At 38.5% G+C, this 20,407-nt stretch overlaps 1 protein-coding gene across 1 annotated transcript in view; it reads left to right on the top strand.

Moving 5' to 3' along the window:
- Positions 1-1,221: 1,221 nt before the first annotated feature.
- Positions 1,222-20,407, top strand: part of LOC108093259 (adenylyl cyclase 78C) — a 31,337-nt gene continuing 12,151 nt past the window's right edge. Inside the window, exons 1-2 of the mRNA XM_017193235.2 lie at positions 1,222-1,473; positions 13,023-13,393. Coding sequence (XP_017048724.1) covers positions 13,350-13,393 — 44 coding nt within the window. The 5' untranslated portion in view covers positions 1,222-1,473; positions 13,023-13,349. The remainder of the gene's footprint in view (positions 1,474-13,022; positions 13,394-20,407) is intronic.

The raw sequence follows: 20,407 nt of genomic DNA, 5'->3' as shown, positions 1-20,407 counted from the left end.
AACAACTAAGAGGGAGACCGGTTTATTACTCTTTGAAATTGTTGTTTTTCGCTTTGCCAATGTTAAGATATGCTGAATGTTAAAGTTAATTCATTTATCAATTTCTAGCATGAATTTTTATTCTTGATAATAAATATAGTTCAATGTTCTGCAAAATTAGTATAAATTTAAGGATACTAAAGAACGAAATTGCTTTATTTTGTAGCAATGAAAATAAATACATTAAATTACTGAACGTGTATTGAATTCTAGTATTTAACATATGTATTTCTATTTGTTTGAATATCAGTTTGATGTTTTAAGATGAACTTAATAATAAATAGCAAATTGAAAATATCACATGTACTGTTATTTTTTTAAAAAGCTCCTGCCCATTTCTTGACCATCTGTACAGCCACAATGTTACCAAAAAGCTTTCACTAACAGCTCGCTGTTAGCTAACATGGCGCCAAGCCAACCAGCTAACAGGTGGTTTGCCGCTGGTCCACGTCGCTCGACTTTGACTTCGGTCCATGCGATAAATATGTCAAGTGTCCGCAGATAAACAGAAATCTCCGGTGTTTAATTGTGCAGACGTTTTAATTACGCATCTAACACTGACGAATTTGGATAGTGATGTCATAACAAACACTGCGAGCCACAGTAAATAACCGAGATTTACAACCCGCGAGGCCCGAAGTCCGCTCCTGGACGTTCGGCGTGCGCGCTTGTTGCTTCCAAGTCGTTTTGTCGGCAACGAGCGCCATTCAATTCAGTTGCCGATGGAACGCGACACTGTGCGGCAGGAAGTTGCGTATACGACGCATTGTCACTCGGCAAGCGACGCGGATCGGAAGTCCTTTTTTACTCGCGCGCTCCTCAAATTCGCTTAAGTTTGGCCTTTTCAAAAAGGCCCGCCAAGGTGCTAAGTGCGTGCAATTAGTCGAAAATCAAATTAATTGAAAATCATTTCAAATTGAGTTACGTTGTTGCAAAAGGAGGCTGGGATGATAAGCCGAAAGTTCAAAAGTGAATTTTGGTGGAGAGGTGATTCCCGCCGGAAATTGTGCGTAACAAATAAAACGCTCAAAGGCGAAGAAGCTTGTGAAGTTTGAAAGAGTTTAAAAAGTTTTTAATAAGTGTGTCACAAAAGAGAAATAAATTGTTTAATAATGTAAAACAATACCAAACTAAATATAAATAAAACTTAAGTTAAACAATGTTTTTAATGCAACTAAATTGAATTAAATTATATATTTTAAATTATTGTACCCTAAAAAAACAACTCAAGTTTTTTTGTTGAACGCGAGTGTCAATTAAAGTATCGGAATTTATTGGACCCTGAATAATTTAATTAAAATGCTCACTTGCCACTGAAAATTAATTGAAGACATTTCAATCTTCGAATTCAAAAACTCATCAGAAAAGTTTCTCGTGCTTTGCTGACTAAAAACCATAAAAAACCGAAAACAACTTTCAACACGAAAAGTGAAGGTAAATTTATGTGCTCCTCAAAAATATCAAATCAAAATCAAATAAAACAAACTTTTTATTGGCGAGGAGCCCGAAAATCGAAGGGAATCAAGCATGACCTATTACTGTCACGTCCGTTTCCGGGATTCCAGATTCCGCATAAGATGGGCAAAAAAACACGAGCCACCAACTTTTGGGTCACGTTTGCTCTGCGGACGAATTCAAATGGTCCAAGACCCATTTACCAGATCGAGATGCACAGTGCCGTAAAAACAGGGGCAAATAGAGCAACCGCCAAGTCGGGGCCAATTAATTAAAAAGTTTTCACGCGGCCAAAATCAAATCAACAATTTGTCCAAGTATTTGGGCGTAAAATTCGAATTGGAAGTTCTTAACAATCGAATAGCTGAAGGGAGATTGATGGTGTACATTTAGAAAAAATCTTTATAAAATAAAGATGTAGTCTTCAAAAGAAAAGGCATGGGAATTTTTACTTAAATATTATCGAATTTTGACCAATATAAAATATCTTAAATGATTTTCAGCATTAAGCAAAGAAATTTAAAAACTAAATACTGAAAAATGTTTTAAAGTGTTTCTTTAGGAACATACATATTTTCCCCTATGCCTTTATTTGGTTTGTTGTTGTGTGATATGTTGTGAGTATACGGATCCGGATCCGGATACGGATGCCGATGCGGATGCGGCAGAAATGGATAACCGTGTTGTCTGCTGCCGGCGGAAATCAATTCGTATTATTGCAGCCTCAGTGAGCTGCCCAAAAAACTTTCTGCGCAGCGGGCAACTCTTCTTTGGGTCCGCAACGTAAATAAATTGGTGGTTTTAAAAGCCGCTCGAATCGAGGGTTGATTAGAAGGTGAACGCTGGCCGGGCCCTTTGGCCACCTGCCGCCCACAACGAGTTGTCTAGCCGGGCGAAGTGCTTGACCCGAGGTGACCCTAAAAATAGGCGAGTGCAGAATCCACTCGGACTATTTTTAATCGCCCGCTCGCTCGCTGTCGCTATCTTTAAGCTCTTAATTAGTTTTTTTTTTTCTCTGTGGCCCAGTGTGACGTGACACATATTCGGCTTTTGGCACAAATAGTTGAATGACCAGCGACGAAACAACGAAAGCGTAGTCTACTTTTCAGACCAAAAGGACATGAACTCAGCTAATTGGTATGTGTGTCTGTGTGCTGATATGGTTGTGTGTGTGCTTGTAAGCGTATGTGTGTGGCTGTTTGTCATAATCAAATATCTTAACACGCAAGCTCAGACCTTTTTCGCTCCTTTTGGCCGGGTTTCACCCCCTGTTCTGGACCCTAATGACATGCCCACTAATCGGGGCAAAAAGTTGCCTCTGCTGCAGTTCTTAATTAGCAATTTGACGCATTATGCTGCCGAGCTTGCTGGCATGTGCGGGCATTAAGCCCGATCCTGTCTGCAGGATTAGTCCCTGAAAGGTGAAATTAACTCTGGGCCCAGACTGACGAGAATGATGCATAATGAGCGGCGAGTTCCTGGACAAAAAAAGAAGGTGGCTTAAAGAGATACATCTGGCCAGAGAGGGTCAAAGGCCAGGGCCGCGGCTAATAGGTAGTTAATTTAATCCCCTCTGTAAGCTGGCACTACTTAAATTAAAGCCGAGAGAAAGCGGAAAAGCTGTGTGCTGAACTTGAGTAAAAAATACAAACGAAAAGTGGATTGTTCATTTGAAAGTGTGCAAAATCTTATTGCTGATATAATTAAATACACATTTAAGAGATATAAATTGATTTAAATTATCCTTCTTCCCCAAAATTAAATAAGTTTCTTTCTGTGTAAAGAGCCTCCTTAGCATACATATTTAAAAACCGAACATTTATTCATTTAACGTTCAATAAGCCACCGCCCATTGCAGTTGGCTTCATTGTCAATCACTCTGTCCAATTGAAATTCATCCATAATGAGGCAGCTCGAGACAGCCTTGACATTGAGATACAAGATACAAGATACTAGATACACGCTACACGCTGCACTGAGTGGCCAAAGCCAGGGGCGTTTACAAATGTATGCCCAGGGATAAAAGAGAAATACAAACATTCTGCAGTTATTTTTATGATCGAATCAATAAGACGCATTGGGAAGGTCAAGTTCTGACTAGGATTTGGATTTTCTTTAAGGTTGCCCTCGGCGACCTGTTGAACCGCCACGAGAAATCCGATCGAATGCCTTAAATATTAGCTAGAAAACCACTTGGACGCTTTTATGGCATCTCGACAAAGTATTTAATGAATTTATTTATGCTTCAATCACACAATTTAATTCAATTCGCGCTGGGCTCCCCCCGAAAGGAAGACGATTCGATGGCAGAGGCCTTGAAAACAACATTCATTCAACTTTGGGGCCATGGCGGCGATGGCGGTGTGCGGTGGAAATTTAATATGCCCAGCGACAAGTAAATAAAATAAAAGTAAAGTATCCGCCGGGGAGGGATATCGCGGCGTATACTTAATATACTTTACACCGCAGCTAGGCTGAAAAGTTTACCTCAGCCAGCGGGCCACGTGTCGCTAAGCAGCTCACAGCGAGTTCAAAAAGATAACTTTTTGTAACTTTATGTCATACGAGATAAATGACAGAATAATTGTTCCTTCAGCCGCATTTAATTTAGTTTCATCTCGACTAGATTCTTTGCAAGTTTCTCCTGGCCCCGAAAAGCAATTGGGGATTGGGGATTGGAAACTGGGGAGATTGGGCCAGAAAAGGGTACTTGACACACCGCTCCCCAGACGACAGGATCCGGTTGGCCTTTGTGTGTGTGCGTTGCCAACGGAAACTTATGGCTCAGCAGTTTCGGCAGCGCTAATTGTCCTGGTTGCTGGTTGCTGTTACTGTTACTGCCACAGCTCTTGGCTCAAACATTGTAGCCCAGTTTTGGCCAGGCCCAAAACTTGTGACCACAAAACCAACAATTGCATTTAATCCTGACTGGAGGATACTCTCAAATGAAAAGTTAACAATAATGCGTGAGGATGAGTAATACAATTTGGAATTTAATTACAATATTGACAATTTTTCTTTAGGGTACAATTAAGTAAACTATATCATCAATACCGACTTTATTTATTAAAGAAGCTTGTATATGTAACAATAGTTAATTGAAGTGCAATAAAGTACAAGAAAAACATTTGTGAGTTTAGAAAGACCTAATCATTGAAAAGCTCTATAAATAAAGTTTGTTTTAGGGCATATAAAATCCCATTTAGGATAATCCCACCTAGAATACATATTTGTGTACCTAGTTGCCTTTTGTTTATGTCTGTCAAATTGCTGCCAAGGCTGTGGGCTGCAATCGAAAAAGAGGAGGAGGAAAGCCAAACCGAACCAAAACAAAGCGGAGCACCCGAAAAACTGCAACAACCGGGGGAAAACTTTCTCCCAACAACTGGCTGGCGGTTTTGGCAGACGCAACTTTTTCCCTCGCCCCCCTCCGAAATTTTCCGTTCAGTCGTTAGACAAATAAATCTGACAAAAGTCTGCCCCAGAAATCACTTAAGCTGCCTGGGAAAAGATATAATTCCAAAAATCCATGAACAGAACATAAACAAATTGTAAAAATAAATGTGTAGGTATGCCGAACAAAATTGTTGGCCAGTCCATCGTGTGGCGGTGTCAGAAATATTGATTTGAAAACAAACAATTAGCTAATACCGAGCTTTGGCCGCCTTAAACTGCATTCTTCGCTGGCTGATGCCAATTCTGGACTTAGCCTGTTCTGGCTAATTCAATGGCTTTGGGCGCCTTAAAAGGCACCGAACATAAAGTCCATTTAAGCGGAGTGTCATAATATAAACCTCCGAATGACTCACTGTTCGCCAGCCAAGCAGAAAACTACAAAAAAGTGATAAAATTAAATTCTCGCTGTTGAATGGTTCAAAGTAAAGATACAGATACGCTACACAATTAAATGCAAACATTTTTAGTTGCCTGACTTTGCTTTGCTTTCTTCTCAGTTCTGTTTACCCTCCTATTCACTCTTTTTTCGCAGTTTTAATGGGCAACAACAAGAGCGAAATCCATTCATATGTGGAACATTAAAATTTACAATTCCCAAACACAGTAAACGGGCGCAAATGCTACCAAAAAAAAAAAAAGAACAATTCAGTAGTAAAACGTTCGGGGGCGTTTGCCAAGAATATCTTGTTGTCTATTTACTTGTGAAGCTGATAAAAATTCACTTTATTCACTTTGGCTGTTTATTTGCTTAAGCACAAAGTGGCGACATCGCAGACTGCATTCGGATATCTCAAAGGGGATGAGTTCACTGAAGTGGCAAACAATAAAACGCAAACTGGTAGACAAATATGAAACTTTAACTGCATTTGCAAGTGCAGAGGAGTGGGATGTGTGTGTGGCCATCAAGGGGGATTCTGCAGAGAGCTTCCTAATCCAGCTGGAAAATGGACGACAAAGTTGCAGAATTCGAGTGCAGACTCCAGGGGAACTTCGTTTTGGCCATATTGAACACGAAAAGGTAAAAATGAATTGAAAAGAAATTTGTTTGTTACCGAAATTGGTTTGTTTGTAGTCCTGTAAAGATTTATTTAACAAATTAGAAATATAAAACGAAAAATATTGCATTTGTTTTACTTAATATTTATACCTATATAAAACAATATAGGAACATTATTGAAATTTTTAAATGCATTTTAATTTGGTTTGTGAGGTAAACATCTTGGTTTTTAAACCATGAAAAGAAATAGACTTAAAACTATACATAAACATCGTAACCTAAGCCCTTCTGACAACTTTGTATAGGACAGCATACTTTTCTTTATTCCCTTTGTTTCCTTCACTTTCTGTCAGATGTTGAGAGTTAGCAACTGTTCTGTCCAACCTTGTTGCAATTCAAGTTGGTAGAGTCCTCCAACAAGTTATTGTTGCCATTCGATGATTGTTTACCTCCCTGTAACAATTGTAAACACAGCACACGCACTCTCATGTTTCTCGGTAAACACCGAAAATAAAAAGAAATAGTTGTCGTTTATCGCATTTGGAACATGTTCCCTGTTTGCCCGTTTGTGTTTACTCACTTGGCCGATAAATGTTTTGGCTGTGGCTCTGATAAAACATACCCAGAATGAGTCCGAGCCATATATAAGTATATGTTCTGAACAAAATGGGCTGTTTGTCTTGGCAGCCGTAAAGTCATAATAATTGAATAATTAAAAGCACACAATGGGTTAATTTTTTGATTAAATTTTTTCGCTACCGGGAGAGTGAAATTAATGAGAAAAAATAATTTTTATAGCCGAAAGGAAAGTAAACAGAGGCACACACATGCAAGTAGTTTGTCATTGTCCAAACAGCGCTGAAGGGGAAAAGGCGAAAGCGGGCGAGGTGGCAAAAAAAAAACATAATTGAAACTCACAACAGTTTTCATTAATTTTCCAGCTGGGAGGGGTTTCCCCGGAGTGGGGGGGCTTAATGGCAATGTAGACATTAAGGCTAAACACAAACCATTTAATTCCCCTGTTTAATCTTGAGTTAAGACGGCTTCAACGTCACTCAAAGTCAACGTCAAGTAAAATGCTGATGGTCCAGAGAAACCCCTTCTGAACCCCGCTCCCCTCCGATTTTCCAGCGTTTGTTCGCTGTTTAATTTATGCAACATTTTTGCCAGTTTGTCGTTGGCCCTTCTTGCTGTTTCATATTTGCTTTTGGCCCGGCCAAAACGAAAATATTTTATTTTCAAATATTTTACATAGCAAAGCGTTATTTCCGAAGCCAAAGGGGTTACCAGCTTTACATGTGTTCAGGTATGAAAAGAGGGCAATTACACAGCGGAAAATATCTTTATTTTGAGTTCTAATTGGGTAAATTTTGGTATAATATTTAAAGCTATAAAACTTTTTGAAATATACTTCGTAAGATTTTTCTAAGTTGATGACAAAGAGTTTAGTTTTTCATTTTTTTTATGAATGACCTTGTTACTCTATCTAATTTTCTTGTTAAAATACAATTTAGAGAAAATAGAAATCCTGTAGCAAACTCTTTTTTGTGCCGAAACAAAAAGACAAAGTGAGCCCGTCCGGCTTAATACAATGCGTTTGATGTGGCCTGAGGGCTTTATGTTTTCTGTTTCATTTTTACGGCTTTGTTGTGGAATTAAACTTTAATATACCCCATCCGTTGGCTCCCTCCCCTGACAGGTGTTACCCCTTTTGAGCCAGTGGCTCATAAAAAAGGGGCAGCTTCTCCTTCTTGCGTAAACAATTTGGCTGGTTGCGAATTTTATTTCCGCTTCGTTTATTATGTCGTTTGCCAGTCGAGTTAGGGTAAATACAAACATTTTATACTCGTATACTAAAATCATGATTGAATTATACTAAGGGGAATGATTTATTAGCTCCCCATCATCAGGGTTAGTCATTAATTTAGCCAGTTTATCTGGGTGGAGGAATCTTTGGTGATGACTAGCATAAAATGTTAAGTTCCAAAGTGCAGTGGTGAAAGCATTCTGTGGTAACTCATGCAATATGCAGTTGCAACTAATGCAGGCAACAAAAATCACATGCACAAGCTGCGAAAACTGAAAGCAAAACCCAACCGCATAATGTAAACGAGAAAATGCCATGATTAGCAGACATTTTGTGGGAAATTAAAATAAATTTCTCCGTGGTGAATGTAAAAATGTGTTGCCCAAAGCATAAGCACACCGTTTTTGGCCGACACCCATTCGCATTTACCCCTTCACGCAAAAACTTACTCAATCCCTGGGCGCTGATTCAATTTATGCACGTGCAATTTTCATTTTTCAATTCAATTAAATCCAGCGTTATGCCGCTGACAGCGGACGCATGAAATTAAAACTGAAACGCATTAAATAATAAATTATGTTTGCCTCATTCCATATTTAACCAGCAATTTTGAAAGGCCATTAAAAATGACCGACGCACACTGGTTGATCTTGTATGGCAAAGGCGGCCAAAAATACTTCCAGTTGGAATTTGGAGCTCAAAATTTCTGTACTGCTATATATTATCAAGAATATTAAAAAAAAATGGAAAAACCATTCGTTAAAGCCCTAAAAAATTAAAAAAACATCATTTTGAAACATTAATTCAATTGCATACTTTCAGGCTACGGAAATCCCTTATTAATTAAATTAATAAATTATTAATAATATAAAAATAAAATACAAAGGTTGTTTAAATATATAGTAGGCTTTTAATATGTACTAAATAAAATATACTAAATTAAATAAAACAAAGCAAACAAAATAAAAAAATAATATAAAACACAAAATATGCACGAAAACAACAAAACACAAAATTTGCTCGAACACAAAAAAGGGAATAAGTCAGAAGGTTGCAAAAAGTTGCAGTTCAAATTTAAAACATAGTTTAAGAAAACACTCACTAGTATTAATAAAAAAGTTTCATTATTGGGTGAGACTGGGATCACAACTTTTTCTTTATCTAAATTCTATGTACACATAAAAACTCGCCACTCGAAAGGTCATTAATGAAACACTAATTTTAAAACAATAACACAACACATAATGACATACAAATTAATTAGTTTTATAGTACATGCCTTTATTTTCGTAATTCATTTTATTTGATGATGATCGGACTCGATTTAATATTTAAATAAAATTTTTTTGTAAGAGCTAATTTTCAAGCTGCGTTCACTGCAACGATCAAGTGTTTTCTTTGTCTCTCTTCTCTCGCTATTCGTAAAGCGAGGGAAAGAAATAGATCGAAAATAAAAATACTGTTCGTTTTATTGATCTGTTAAGAAATATTTTTAAGACAAAAAGTGACCAATTTCGAACTTTTGTTTTTTTATTTTTGGCCTATGGAATCAACCACTGTGCGACGGCCGCTAGGAAAAGGCAGAGCCTGAAAGTAGGCAATGATTTTCGATGCCGTTCAATTAAATTGCTCATACGCCATGTGGGACGGATGTCGTGGGTTAGTTCGTTTGCATGGCGTTACAATAAATAAAAATGCAGTGCGAAGAGCAACTGAATATTATTCGAGCGTAGAAAACATATTTTTGAATATTCATTAATGCAAAAAATAAAGGGAAGCGTTCATTTTAGCTTTTTGTGAGTGGTTTTTCATAACATTTCAATGAGATGTGATTTTAACTGCTGAAAAGCCAATGTTTAATAACTGACCATTTGGAAGTGTAATTAAAAAACATTTTTAAATGGCAATGGAAACTAGTGGTAATAATAACAATAGTATACTTGCTTTATTTGAATTGTATTTGCAACAAAAACCTGCTGACACATGAAAGTAAATCAAATGGCCCCTAATCGTACTAATTAAAAAAGTTAAGAAATTTTTTACAATCGTTCCCGCGGCGATCGTTAAAAGTTAGCCCATGTTAGCCGGGGCTTATCAAAGACTCCTTCGCCCGCGACTCGAGCCGTTTAATTAATTAAAAGGGTCCGGCAGAGTTCACCTGCGGGAGTGTTCGTTGTCGTAGTCCCTGCCGTTTTCCTCTCGGGTTTCTCAGTGTTTCCAGTTGGTCATTAATTTATTTTTAAGAAGCGCATAATTGCCCGGCAACACAGTGCGAGTAACTGCAACTGCAAACCGGCTAACCGGTCCAGTAAACGCTTATTCATGAGCGCGGGTGCAAGGACATCGCTGCACTCCTTCTCGGCAGGATAAACAAAGAAAAGGGCCACTCGGATTGCAGGATCTGTGGTCCGTTTGTTTGTTCATCGCCTCTTTCATGCAACATAAATCGCTGGCTTAATGCGAGTGAGTGTGGCAAGCGCCCAAAGGAGCAAAGGACCCAAGGAGCCAGATTGCAAGCGGCGTGTCCTTGCCAGCAGCAGCACCTCGCTGCCCTTTTCAGCAAGATGAGTAGTTGAGTCGCCTTTGTCCCTCCGGTGTCGACATGAATCAGAAACTTAATTATTTTCAGCCGCGCGATGGCGAAAACCGTTTGGGCCAAACAAACAGGATAGCATCAGGTCGAAAAGTGCACAGGGAAAAACTTTAAATTAACACCAAGAAGAAAAACTCAATAGGTGGAAAATTAACTTTTAACTTTCTTACAAGAGGTATAACTAACTAACTATAATACACTGAGCATTAATACTATCTACCCTTAAACAAAAATTAAACAAAATTTTGCAATTAAAATATTGAAGGATAAACTTTCAATCTCATTCCTATTTTATTTTAAATTGTGTAGTTTTTGCGCGACTTTTTGTTTTGACTTTTTCCTATGTTTTTTTTTAGCATAGTTTGTGTTGGAGGAATGCGACATAAATCGACGTGCCTGACATTTTGACGCAGCTAGCGACTTTTTTTCATCCCTCAGCTGCAGCTACAGTGGCAACAAAACAGTTCGTTGGAATATTTACACTCAATTTACTGGCCCGGGTGATGAGTCCTTTCTCCGGCCCCAAAAACCCACACACTCAGCCATTCGAGTGTCGTAAAGCCCGGTTTATTTGTGGGGTCGTCGGCACAAAGGATAGGGAACGCATAGCCAAGCGGATTTCGGTGACGCTTTTGGGAGTGGGAATGGGAATGGGGATGGGGATGGGAAGTGGACGTTCACCTGCTGATGACTGTCACACACAGAATCCTCCTTTGAGGGTATATTTTTAAAAACAATTTTCAGCAGGTTTCAGAAACACTCGACTTTAACTCGGGCTATCGTAACAATTGCCGCCGGTGAAGGCAATTGGAAAAGGGGGATCCCCCGTTTCAGCCACATGTTAGACAGACCGGAAACTTGGCTAGCAGCGTCATAAACTGGTTACATTGTCAGGCGCAGAATAAAAAAACAACAAACGCACAGGAGAAATGAAATGAAAGGAGAGGAAATTGCTGGCATATCCTCACGCAACAGGATGCACATAAATCATAGCCACAGCCGTAAAACATATACTATATACACTCTCGTCGTCCGATAAATATTCGAGGAGGGCAATAAAACATACTCTGCATATGGGGATCAGCCGGATGTCTGGCATACTATATATTTACGATGAGCAATTGCCGCCTTAACGGACGTCGTCGATCCAATAGACACCCTGTACGCAATAGTGGTTAAATGCATCCCGCTTAATGGCATTAAATTGTGTTTTATGACTCAATAATAACAGGGATGTTCGAGGACCTACATCGCCGGCTCCTTCATCCAATTGCGGAGTGGGCGGACCGCAGACAGCATTGCCAAGTGGCCGCGAGATGCACGCACTGATTGAATTTGCTCGGGTGTTGCAGCCTCCAAGTGGCTTTCACTGCCATTTGAGGTGCACAGATAAAAATAAAAGATTTCAAGCAGAAAAAGGATGTAAGCAAAACCTCTTTGGAAACTCCTAAGTTTATCTGGACTTAATTTAAATGAAAAGCCTTAACATTTAAATTAAAATTGATATTGGAAATATGTATTATGTAATGATAATATCAGCTTAAGATCTCATTCTAAATAAGAGCTTACAAAATGTATTTAAATTATATTAATATCAGATAATAAAAATTCAATTATCGTAGTTATAATATTTTCAATTTGAACCTGAAACATTTTTGATAGTTAATATTTGTTTCTGTGTGCCATTTGCAATGGGAATGGGCAGGACATAAAAAACAGCCAACAGCACGGCAAATGTCCCTGACTGCTGCTCCCGCTTCTGTTCTGTCCTGCTCCTCGTCCTGTTCCTCGTCCTGTTCCCTCCTCCGCATCCTTCCCCTCCTCGTGAAACTGGGCGCACATGTTGAGGCAAAACATTTGACATTTCTAGTGTTTGCCTTATGTGGAGGAACACCAAAAGCAGGCACTCACACCAAAAGGCGACAGTTTAAATGGCAAAGTAAGAGTGACTAACAAACACAAACCAATATGACTGAGTGCACCGATTTCACCATTCCCTGGCTTATTTTGATTGCCAAGACTCTGGGCCCTGGTATTTAGGTTTCATTTGCACAGAAATGTCAACTGAAAATGCTTTTAAGGTCATGCGTTGAACTTATTTTTAGTTTATGTTTCAAATAGCCTCAGTTATAAAATAGTTCACAGTTCACAACTATTGATATTTAAACAAATCTTTTTTTAACATTAACTTTATTATATATACTTTGAAGTGGGTAATTAAATATGCAGTTTTAAATAACTATATATATTTCTTTAAAATGATTTTTTTTTAATATTTCTTAAAAAAGGTTCCTTTATATTCTGTAAGAGTATAAACCTTTCCACCCAAGTATAGTTTTTTATACACTTTCTTTGTTTCGTTTGGCTTCTTTTTTATGCCACTTATTGTGCACACTTTTGCACTTGTCGCCATCCTTATATAGACGTATATGTACCGCTCTATAGGGCCGGTGACGTGTAGTGTTCGCCACTCTGTCGCACCCACACACACTTGAAATCTGTCAACTGCAACTATTTATTAAATTATACGCTGCCATTGTTAAATGTGAACGACTGGCGGAAAGCGAGTGTCTGAAGACGACGAGGGTGCTTTCCTTCCTTCCGGGGAAATTTTTAAAGAGATTCTCGAACTTATCGCAAATGCTAAATGTGATTTTCCGCTTATCTACTTTCAGATCTCGATTCAGGGTAAAGAGGGGATTCCTTGACGGATTCTTCGGCACAATGAAACACAGATTCGTCATTAAAAGGACACTGCCACCTGGCTCGCATTGCTTTTTGTATGGCGGCATTAGGCAAATTGACAACAGCTTAAATCACTTTGAGGCGGCTTAAAGCCTCGACATCGGCAAAAAGGACCTGCTGTCAACCTCAAGGATTCGTAGTGCCGTTGTCGTTGGCAGTTAAAACTCTCACTCGACGGAACGAGAGTAGCACCAACATCGGGCGGGAAAAAAGAAGGAGAAAAGCGAGGATAGCACTAGACAGAATCCGCTGGCACAATGGACGTGGAACTCGAGGAGGAGGAGGAGCGCATCTGCCTCAGGTGAGTGTTGACAGTTTGGCCAAGAGTCTCGCCCCCCGCAATGTTGGGGCTTTAAGGCTGTCAATGATTTCGATGCCACGCTCTCTTGTTAGAAGCTCAATTGCATTCCCTTTGCCCTAAGATAATTTCATTCAATGAAAATAAAACTGCTCTAAATGGAGTACAAAATAATTTAGAAATAAAAATATAAGTTTAAAATACCCAAACAAATAAACAATAAAGAAATATCCCTTAATAGCAGTTTAAAATATAATTCAAAGTACTATGAATTGAAAAGTTTTCAAAATATAAGCAATTTAAAAACTTCATGAGATAAAAGGTAAAAATACAGTATAGATTCAAATGATATATTATTCCAAATCACTTAATAAAATGCTTATCTCCAACTGTACTGTACTTTTCCGCAGATAATGTTTCTCAGAGTGGCGCCAATTTCACCCCACTTCTGTTTGCAGTAATCAATTAACTGGGCCCTTGACAATGTGCGGCATTGAGAGTGGAATTGTTCCCGTCGAAAGAGCGGGCACAAAAGGCGACAATAGCAACAAAGCCACTGGTATTCAATGTCAATCTCATATTTCAATTATGCTTTATAAATGGCAACAGACGACGCGTCTGACAAAGATGCTGTCTTCACTCAAATCCTGAGCTCAATGGACTCGTTTCGAGGGGACAAAAAACTACAATGACTCCACAGAGCGTGTGAAAAATGCCAGGAAATTTAGAAACATCTACGTCGTGTTTTACTGAATTTAATTTACTGGCCAATTAAGTGCCTGGCAAATAGCGCATACGCCACGTGGCCACTGACAGTTCACAAGAAAAAAACAAGAAGGGACCGCGAATTGCTCGTGACTTAATCGAATTATGCCATTTTAATTACACAACAGCGAAAGTTAATTGACAGAACTTTGCAACCAACGTTTTGAATGTTAGAGAAATATAAAAACCATCACTAAGAATAATTGGAAGCTTAACTATTTAATGTGGCAATAAACGGCAGAACAAAATCTAAAGTCAGGACACTTAGCTTTCTGCGATTAAACTGCTTTAATTGCTGCGACTAAGCTGTCTCTTAGCAGCACTTAAATACAAATGAGTGTCTCGCAAATAAATAAACATAACTCACCGACCATAAATTTAATATTTCCCCCGTATCCTGTCGAACTCTATGATGGTTCAACCTCGGAGCGCAGCAGCTGTAGATGTCGGGACAACTTGAAACGTCTGCTTAATGCTATGCAAATTTCTTTTTCTATGCAAATTTTCTTTTCGTTCGCTGTAAACAAACGGCGGAATCGAAAGGAGGGAAAATTCTGTCGCCGGCGACAGCTCAGAAACTCGGTAAAAGCCAACCGAATCCGCTATAAAATGTGAATTTTAATGACAAACAACAATGGTGCTGGGACAGGTTAAAAAAGGGAAAACCAAGGAAAACAGGAAAATAGGAAAATACATAGCGCGACTTTTAATGGCAGAAAACTTTAGCTGCAGCGACTAAAGCTAATTAGTGTGACATAAACATAAATGGCCGTGTTCTGGAAACTTTTACGAGTCCGCAAGATTTCTGTGGCAAATGTCAAGAGCTCTTCTCGAGTTCTTAGGTTCGGTTCTCCCCCCAGGCGATTTGTCAAATTTAACGGCCCTCGGATACTTGCTAACTTGATTGCTGCCTTAAAAAGTGGCCACTTACACGGCTTATTGCCTTTTTCTTTTGCCGCAGAAGCTGTCCTGATTGCTTTTGATTTTGAATGTGTTTACCCAAATCAGAGGCAGCCGTCAAATAAATCGCTTTGAATCGAGCCACAAAGCGGCAAAAGGACATCAAAGCCGTGGTCCTGGCTAAGCGCATTTTCTGCATAGTAATGCCAAACAAGGACGAGCACAAGAAAACCTAATAATAATGGTATTTTAAAGCGCCGACACCAATCTCCAGCTGTTTTGAGTCCGCAATGCGAGAATTTATTTGCAGACCAATTCTGATTGATCCCAAAAACATGTTCGATGCCTTTTTTCTTGCTTTGGGTTAAAAACACACTGTTAAAAATGTATATAAATAAATGGGAAAATATTTAAATATTAAAATAATTTTAATAAAATACCTAATAAAAAGTTTAATATTTTGAACAGGATAAAAAGCATTAAATTCAGTATTAGTATTTATATTTTCTTAGTATAAGCTTCATTTTTTTTTTGTGTATTGAAAATCATTCATTCACCCTACCTTTTGTCCCTTTTTTATGGGCTGCTTCACTCCTTTTTTTATCTGACCCAAACTGAGCCGCTGAGTAATTTTTCTATTTTCTGCTTTGTTGCTCGCTTTCAATTGCACACCCATGTTGACCAATGTCCGACATTAACCCAAATCCAGCACACTCACATACTGACAAATAAATGTGTGTGTTCACAAAGGTGTCTGTTGTCTGTCCGTCTGTTTGGCTGAAGGGTCTTTTATGGCCCCGGACTCTTAGCCAAATGAAGATTCCGAAGACACCGCCATATCCATAACCGAGCTGGCTTCGATGTTGCGGCGAATTGGCCACCTGCTGCGTTTGTTTTGGCCTCCTTCGCTGCCATCTTGATGGTTCCCATTTCCTGACCTGTGCCGGAAATTAATTACCAATACAATTATGCTCATAGCTTGCTTTAATTGATTTTATGGTGCAAGCTTGGAGACAGTCTTTATTTGGGGTAATGACAATGTTATTGATTCTTTATATTTGTTTTTACGGAATTAGGTTAAATGTCTTGCATCCAAGATCACTTTTAATGGAGATTTAATAAAATGTTGTTGTATTTTGCATTATATAAATAATGTTTTTTAGTAAAGAGATTTTATTTAACCTTTATCTCCTGTTAGAACTTAATTCCTTAAGTTGTTCCGGGTAATTGTAGTGACCCTTCTAATTAGTTAGATATGTTTACCTCCGAAGAAATTTTCTGCAGTCAACCTCTAACTAATTATCTTTAAATATTTGCCGTACTCACACACTTGGCTTTCGCACCATCTGGGCGACAAACTCGGCCCTTCCGGCAGAATAACCTCGCCCCTTTCGAAAGGGCTTAAACGCTTAATAAATAACCTAAGCAGCTTGCCAGACATCGCCGATATAGTTTTCGTCGTTGGTGCTGTGGTGTGGGGATATCGATGGCTCAACCTTGCCAAGTAGTTTCTCTAGTTATTGTTGGTGGCACCGGGGCATGACAATAATGCATGGGAGCCGCCCGTTGCGGCCCTCGGGTTAAGCATAAATATGTCAAGTGTTAATTGCTGCCACTTAACGCAGAGCACAAACTCAAATACAACCGCAAAGACACACTTACACCGAAAAAAACGGATTAGAAATTAACGAATAAGTCTCAGTACAAAATTAGATACCAGTAAGGGAAAAATAAAATACTATTTGTTAAATATCTTTAAAATTTATATCCTCAATAGAATAACTTTTCTTTAAGTTATTTTATAATATTTCAATAAACTGTATATTAAGAGTATATTATGTTTGATTTATTCTGAACATTTATTAATGCTAAGAGGAAACCCAAAATATTTTTTTTTTTGGTGCACACACACATAGCTAAGACGTGTAAATATGACTTTAATCTACTTAGCTTAGCAGCTGCCGCCTAAAACCCCCTTTTCCCCTCCTCCTCCTTTCTGAGTCTCGAACTCGAAAGTCGCAGCAGCAAAAGCAAACATACCCACACTCACACACACACACACAGCCCACTTGTTACACACCCAATAATGTGCTTTAACAAGTTTCTTATGGCCATAAATTCAACAAGCCAACAAAAGCTCATAAAAAGGACTGACTACTGCCCCGTTACCTTTCGTCCTTGGAAGTCTTCAGCCCTTTGGGCCAAAAGTGGGCGGCTCGAATGGCTGATTGTCGACTTGAAACTATCCCCACTGTTTGTCTATATAAATGAGAGCCGGCATGGCAGACATGGCTTTGACATTTCATATCTGAACATTGCCTGTACACAAACACACCTCAAAAGCTTAGCAGGAAATTGGCAAAATATGGGAAACAAATTTTGAAAAAAGAAGAAACAGCCAATAAGCCTGGTTTTTGTCGAAGCTCTGAACTGTAGAATACCGAAATATTAGAAAACTCAAATGCGTTCATGTTGGGGACACTTTAATTAAAACAGCTTCACTTGCCTCAAGCATTTAGCTTGGAATGCCATATGCCAAAAAATTTATAGAATTAAAAATTCCAAAGGGGAGGTTGCTGTTGAGGAATGTTTACTTTGACTAAACATTTTTATAATACATACTAATAAATCAAAAACAATAAACAATTTTCATATGTTTGGGTAATAACATGAAAATTATTGACCAACTTAAAATTGTAGTTTTAACGATTTCAAATTATTACGAGTTAATATTCCTTTATAAAAGCATTGATAAAAGCAGCCTTAAAAAAAATCATTTACCCAGCGCTCCTTGCAAAGATAATGCCATCGATTGCTGATTGTCGTTTAGGGACCCATCATAATTATCATTATCATTCCCGCGGACAAGTCGAGCGGGCCAACTCGAGTCAATTACCATATCAGCAACATTGTTGACCAAATCTGATTTCACTTGGCGTCACCGCGAGAGAAAGAGAAAGAGAGAAATGTGGAGAATATGGAGAGAATCCCAAACTAAATGAACAGTATCGTATTATATATCCCGGCGATGGCGAATTTTTTTCTCGCTCAGTTGTCAAACGCCAGTCCGATGTGAAAGACGCGAAAAAACATTATTTAACCAAAGCGAGCCGCTGGCGGCAGCAAAAATAATAATAATAATAAATAAAACCTGTTGAGCAGTCGCACCTAACATATGTCTACAAATATACACAGTATAGATCAACATTTACATTTCGTTCATGACGACAAGTTAAAAACGGTGAAAAGTGCAAAGTTTCTTGGATGAATCACGGATTAGGTTCCATATTTACATACTTCCCACCGAGAATGAGGCCCCTGGCCCTTTGCCCACGTTCGATTTATCGATTTTATATTTTGAATATTGTTGCGCCATTATCAACACATTTATATACGCGATAATTATATTAGAAGTTTATCTCGACCCATCGCTGGCGATAAACTCCACTCGAATCGCCTGGATTCGCAGTGCGGATTGGTTTTGGTTTTTCTTTGCGGGATTACTCATCGAGCAACTTCGGTTGGAAAAGGTAGTGCAATCTGGCCGACAATGTGCTAATCAGTGAAACGGAACATAATCGGAATCGCTGCGATCGGGCATGTGATATTGTTCAATATTGGACCAAACCTTACAGGTGCGTAAACACTATAAATCGGAGCATCTGCCGATGAGATGCTAAACGCTCCTCGGTTGGTTGGTTTTAGAGGTGCTAAAATCCGCATCTTTACAACTCGGGAATTACACTTGAGCTGCGATCTCGCAATGCGAATTGATGTGAAAATTGATTGTTTTTTACGCATGGCGGAAAATTCCATCTAGTGCGGGAGTCATTCGATATTTATTGACGTTTTCTCACCTGCAGGGCAATTTGAACGTACGTTTGCACAGAATAAATCGGAGTTTGAATTCGGTTAATAAAGCATTTACTTCCCATAAATGATAACGATTATTCCACGGCGAAAGAGCACAAAAAAGAGAGCAGATTAGGAGAAAGGGGAAAATGGGAGAAACTGCACATTGATTAGCCGAGTAAATATGGTAAATACAATCCACGCAGTCTGGCGCAAGCAATCCAAAAATACCCTTGGTTTTCTGACCAGATAACACTCGATTTGATAATGACTGCCATGCAACAAATGAATGGATCGTATTAAGATAAATACATTATGGGAAATAATGGTGAATCGATACGATCTCAAATTCATTGGAACCTGCCAAAAAAAAATTAAAAGTCTTCCCCAGAAATTGCTGCCATCCTGTACCATTTCATTTAAGAGGCATAAAAAGGAATATTTGTTTTCTTAGCCAATGACACCTAATCGATATGCCATGTGTACGCATATCCATATATCCGTAGACATCCCAACGTGGCTTAGTTGACCCCTCGACTTATTGGTATTTCCTTTTTTTTGTCATGTTCCCTTGCCTAGATTTAAATTCACTTTCCCTGAAAAGTGTGCTACGTTTGCGAAGTAATGCGAATGCGTGTGTGTGTGTGCTGGTGTGTGTGAGCGCGTGCCTGCACGTGTGTTTGTGCACTCGTGTGTGTGAGTGTCTCAATGCTAATTTGAATAATGACAACGACATCAACGCGCCATTTTCCACTGTCGTCGTGCTGCCTTGTGCCATTTTGCGTTTCCGCTGCGGCAGTGGGAATTTAACATCAAATAAGCTGCTATAAGGCACACATATATACACATCCGGTCTGTTATCAGCCGAAACAAAAACAACAACTTAATAAACACCAAATTATTCAGAGGCTCTCAGACTTTGAAAGCTCTTATTGACAGATTCTCGTAAAATAAATTACAGAATTCAAAGAATTATTCAAATGCCACAAATCGCGTTATTTCATTTAAACAATTTCCAGTTTCGAACTCTAATGGAACGGCAATAAATAATATTCAAATAAACAAGATTTAAACTTGAAATGGAAAAACGTAAATTACAATTACGTTGGAAGGTTCTATGCTGTCATAATTTCTGTAAAAGCAGAGAGTGGGCAAATTAAAAAATATATACCAATGCAGATGTAATTAAAAATACCAATTTGTTGTTTTCTATTCGCTTTTAATATAGAAACAAAAAGCCCGAATTTATTTAACGATTCCAAGAAGGCACGACAGTATTGCAGAATCATTTCAATGCTATTGTTAAACCAAATTATGTAATTATAGGCACAAAAATATGGAGAACGTTGAAAAGGACCCACATTAATTTCGCTCACAAAAATTGTCATATTCAGGCTTTTAAACAAAGAAGGAAATATTCAATAGCCTTTGTTCTACAATTTCTCTACTTTTAAATTTGTCTAGGTTAAGGTTTTTCTAGGAATTCCGCTCACTTCTTTT

This window comes from Drosophila ficusphila, unplaced genomic scaffold (genome assembly GCF_018152265.1).
Source record: "Drosophila ficusphila isolate 14025-0441.05 unplaced genomic scaffold, ASM1815226v1 contig_106, whole genome shotgun sequence".
In the NCBI taxonomy this organism is placed as follows: domain Eukaryota; kingdom Metazoa; phylum Arthropoda; class Insecta; order Diptera; family Drosophilidae; genus Drosophila; species Drosophila ficusphila.
This window is presented reverse-complemented; position numbering and strand designations above follow the sequence as displayed.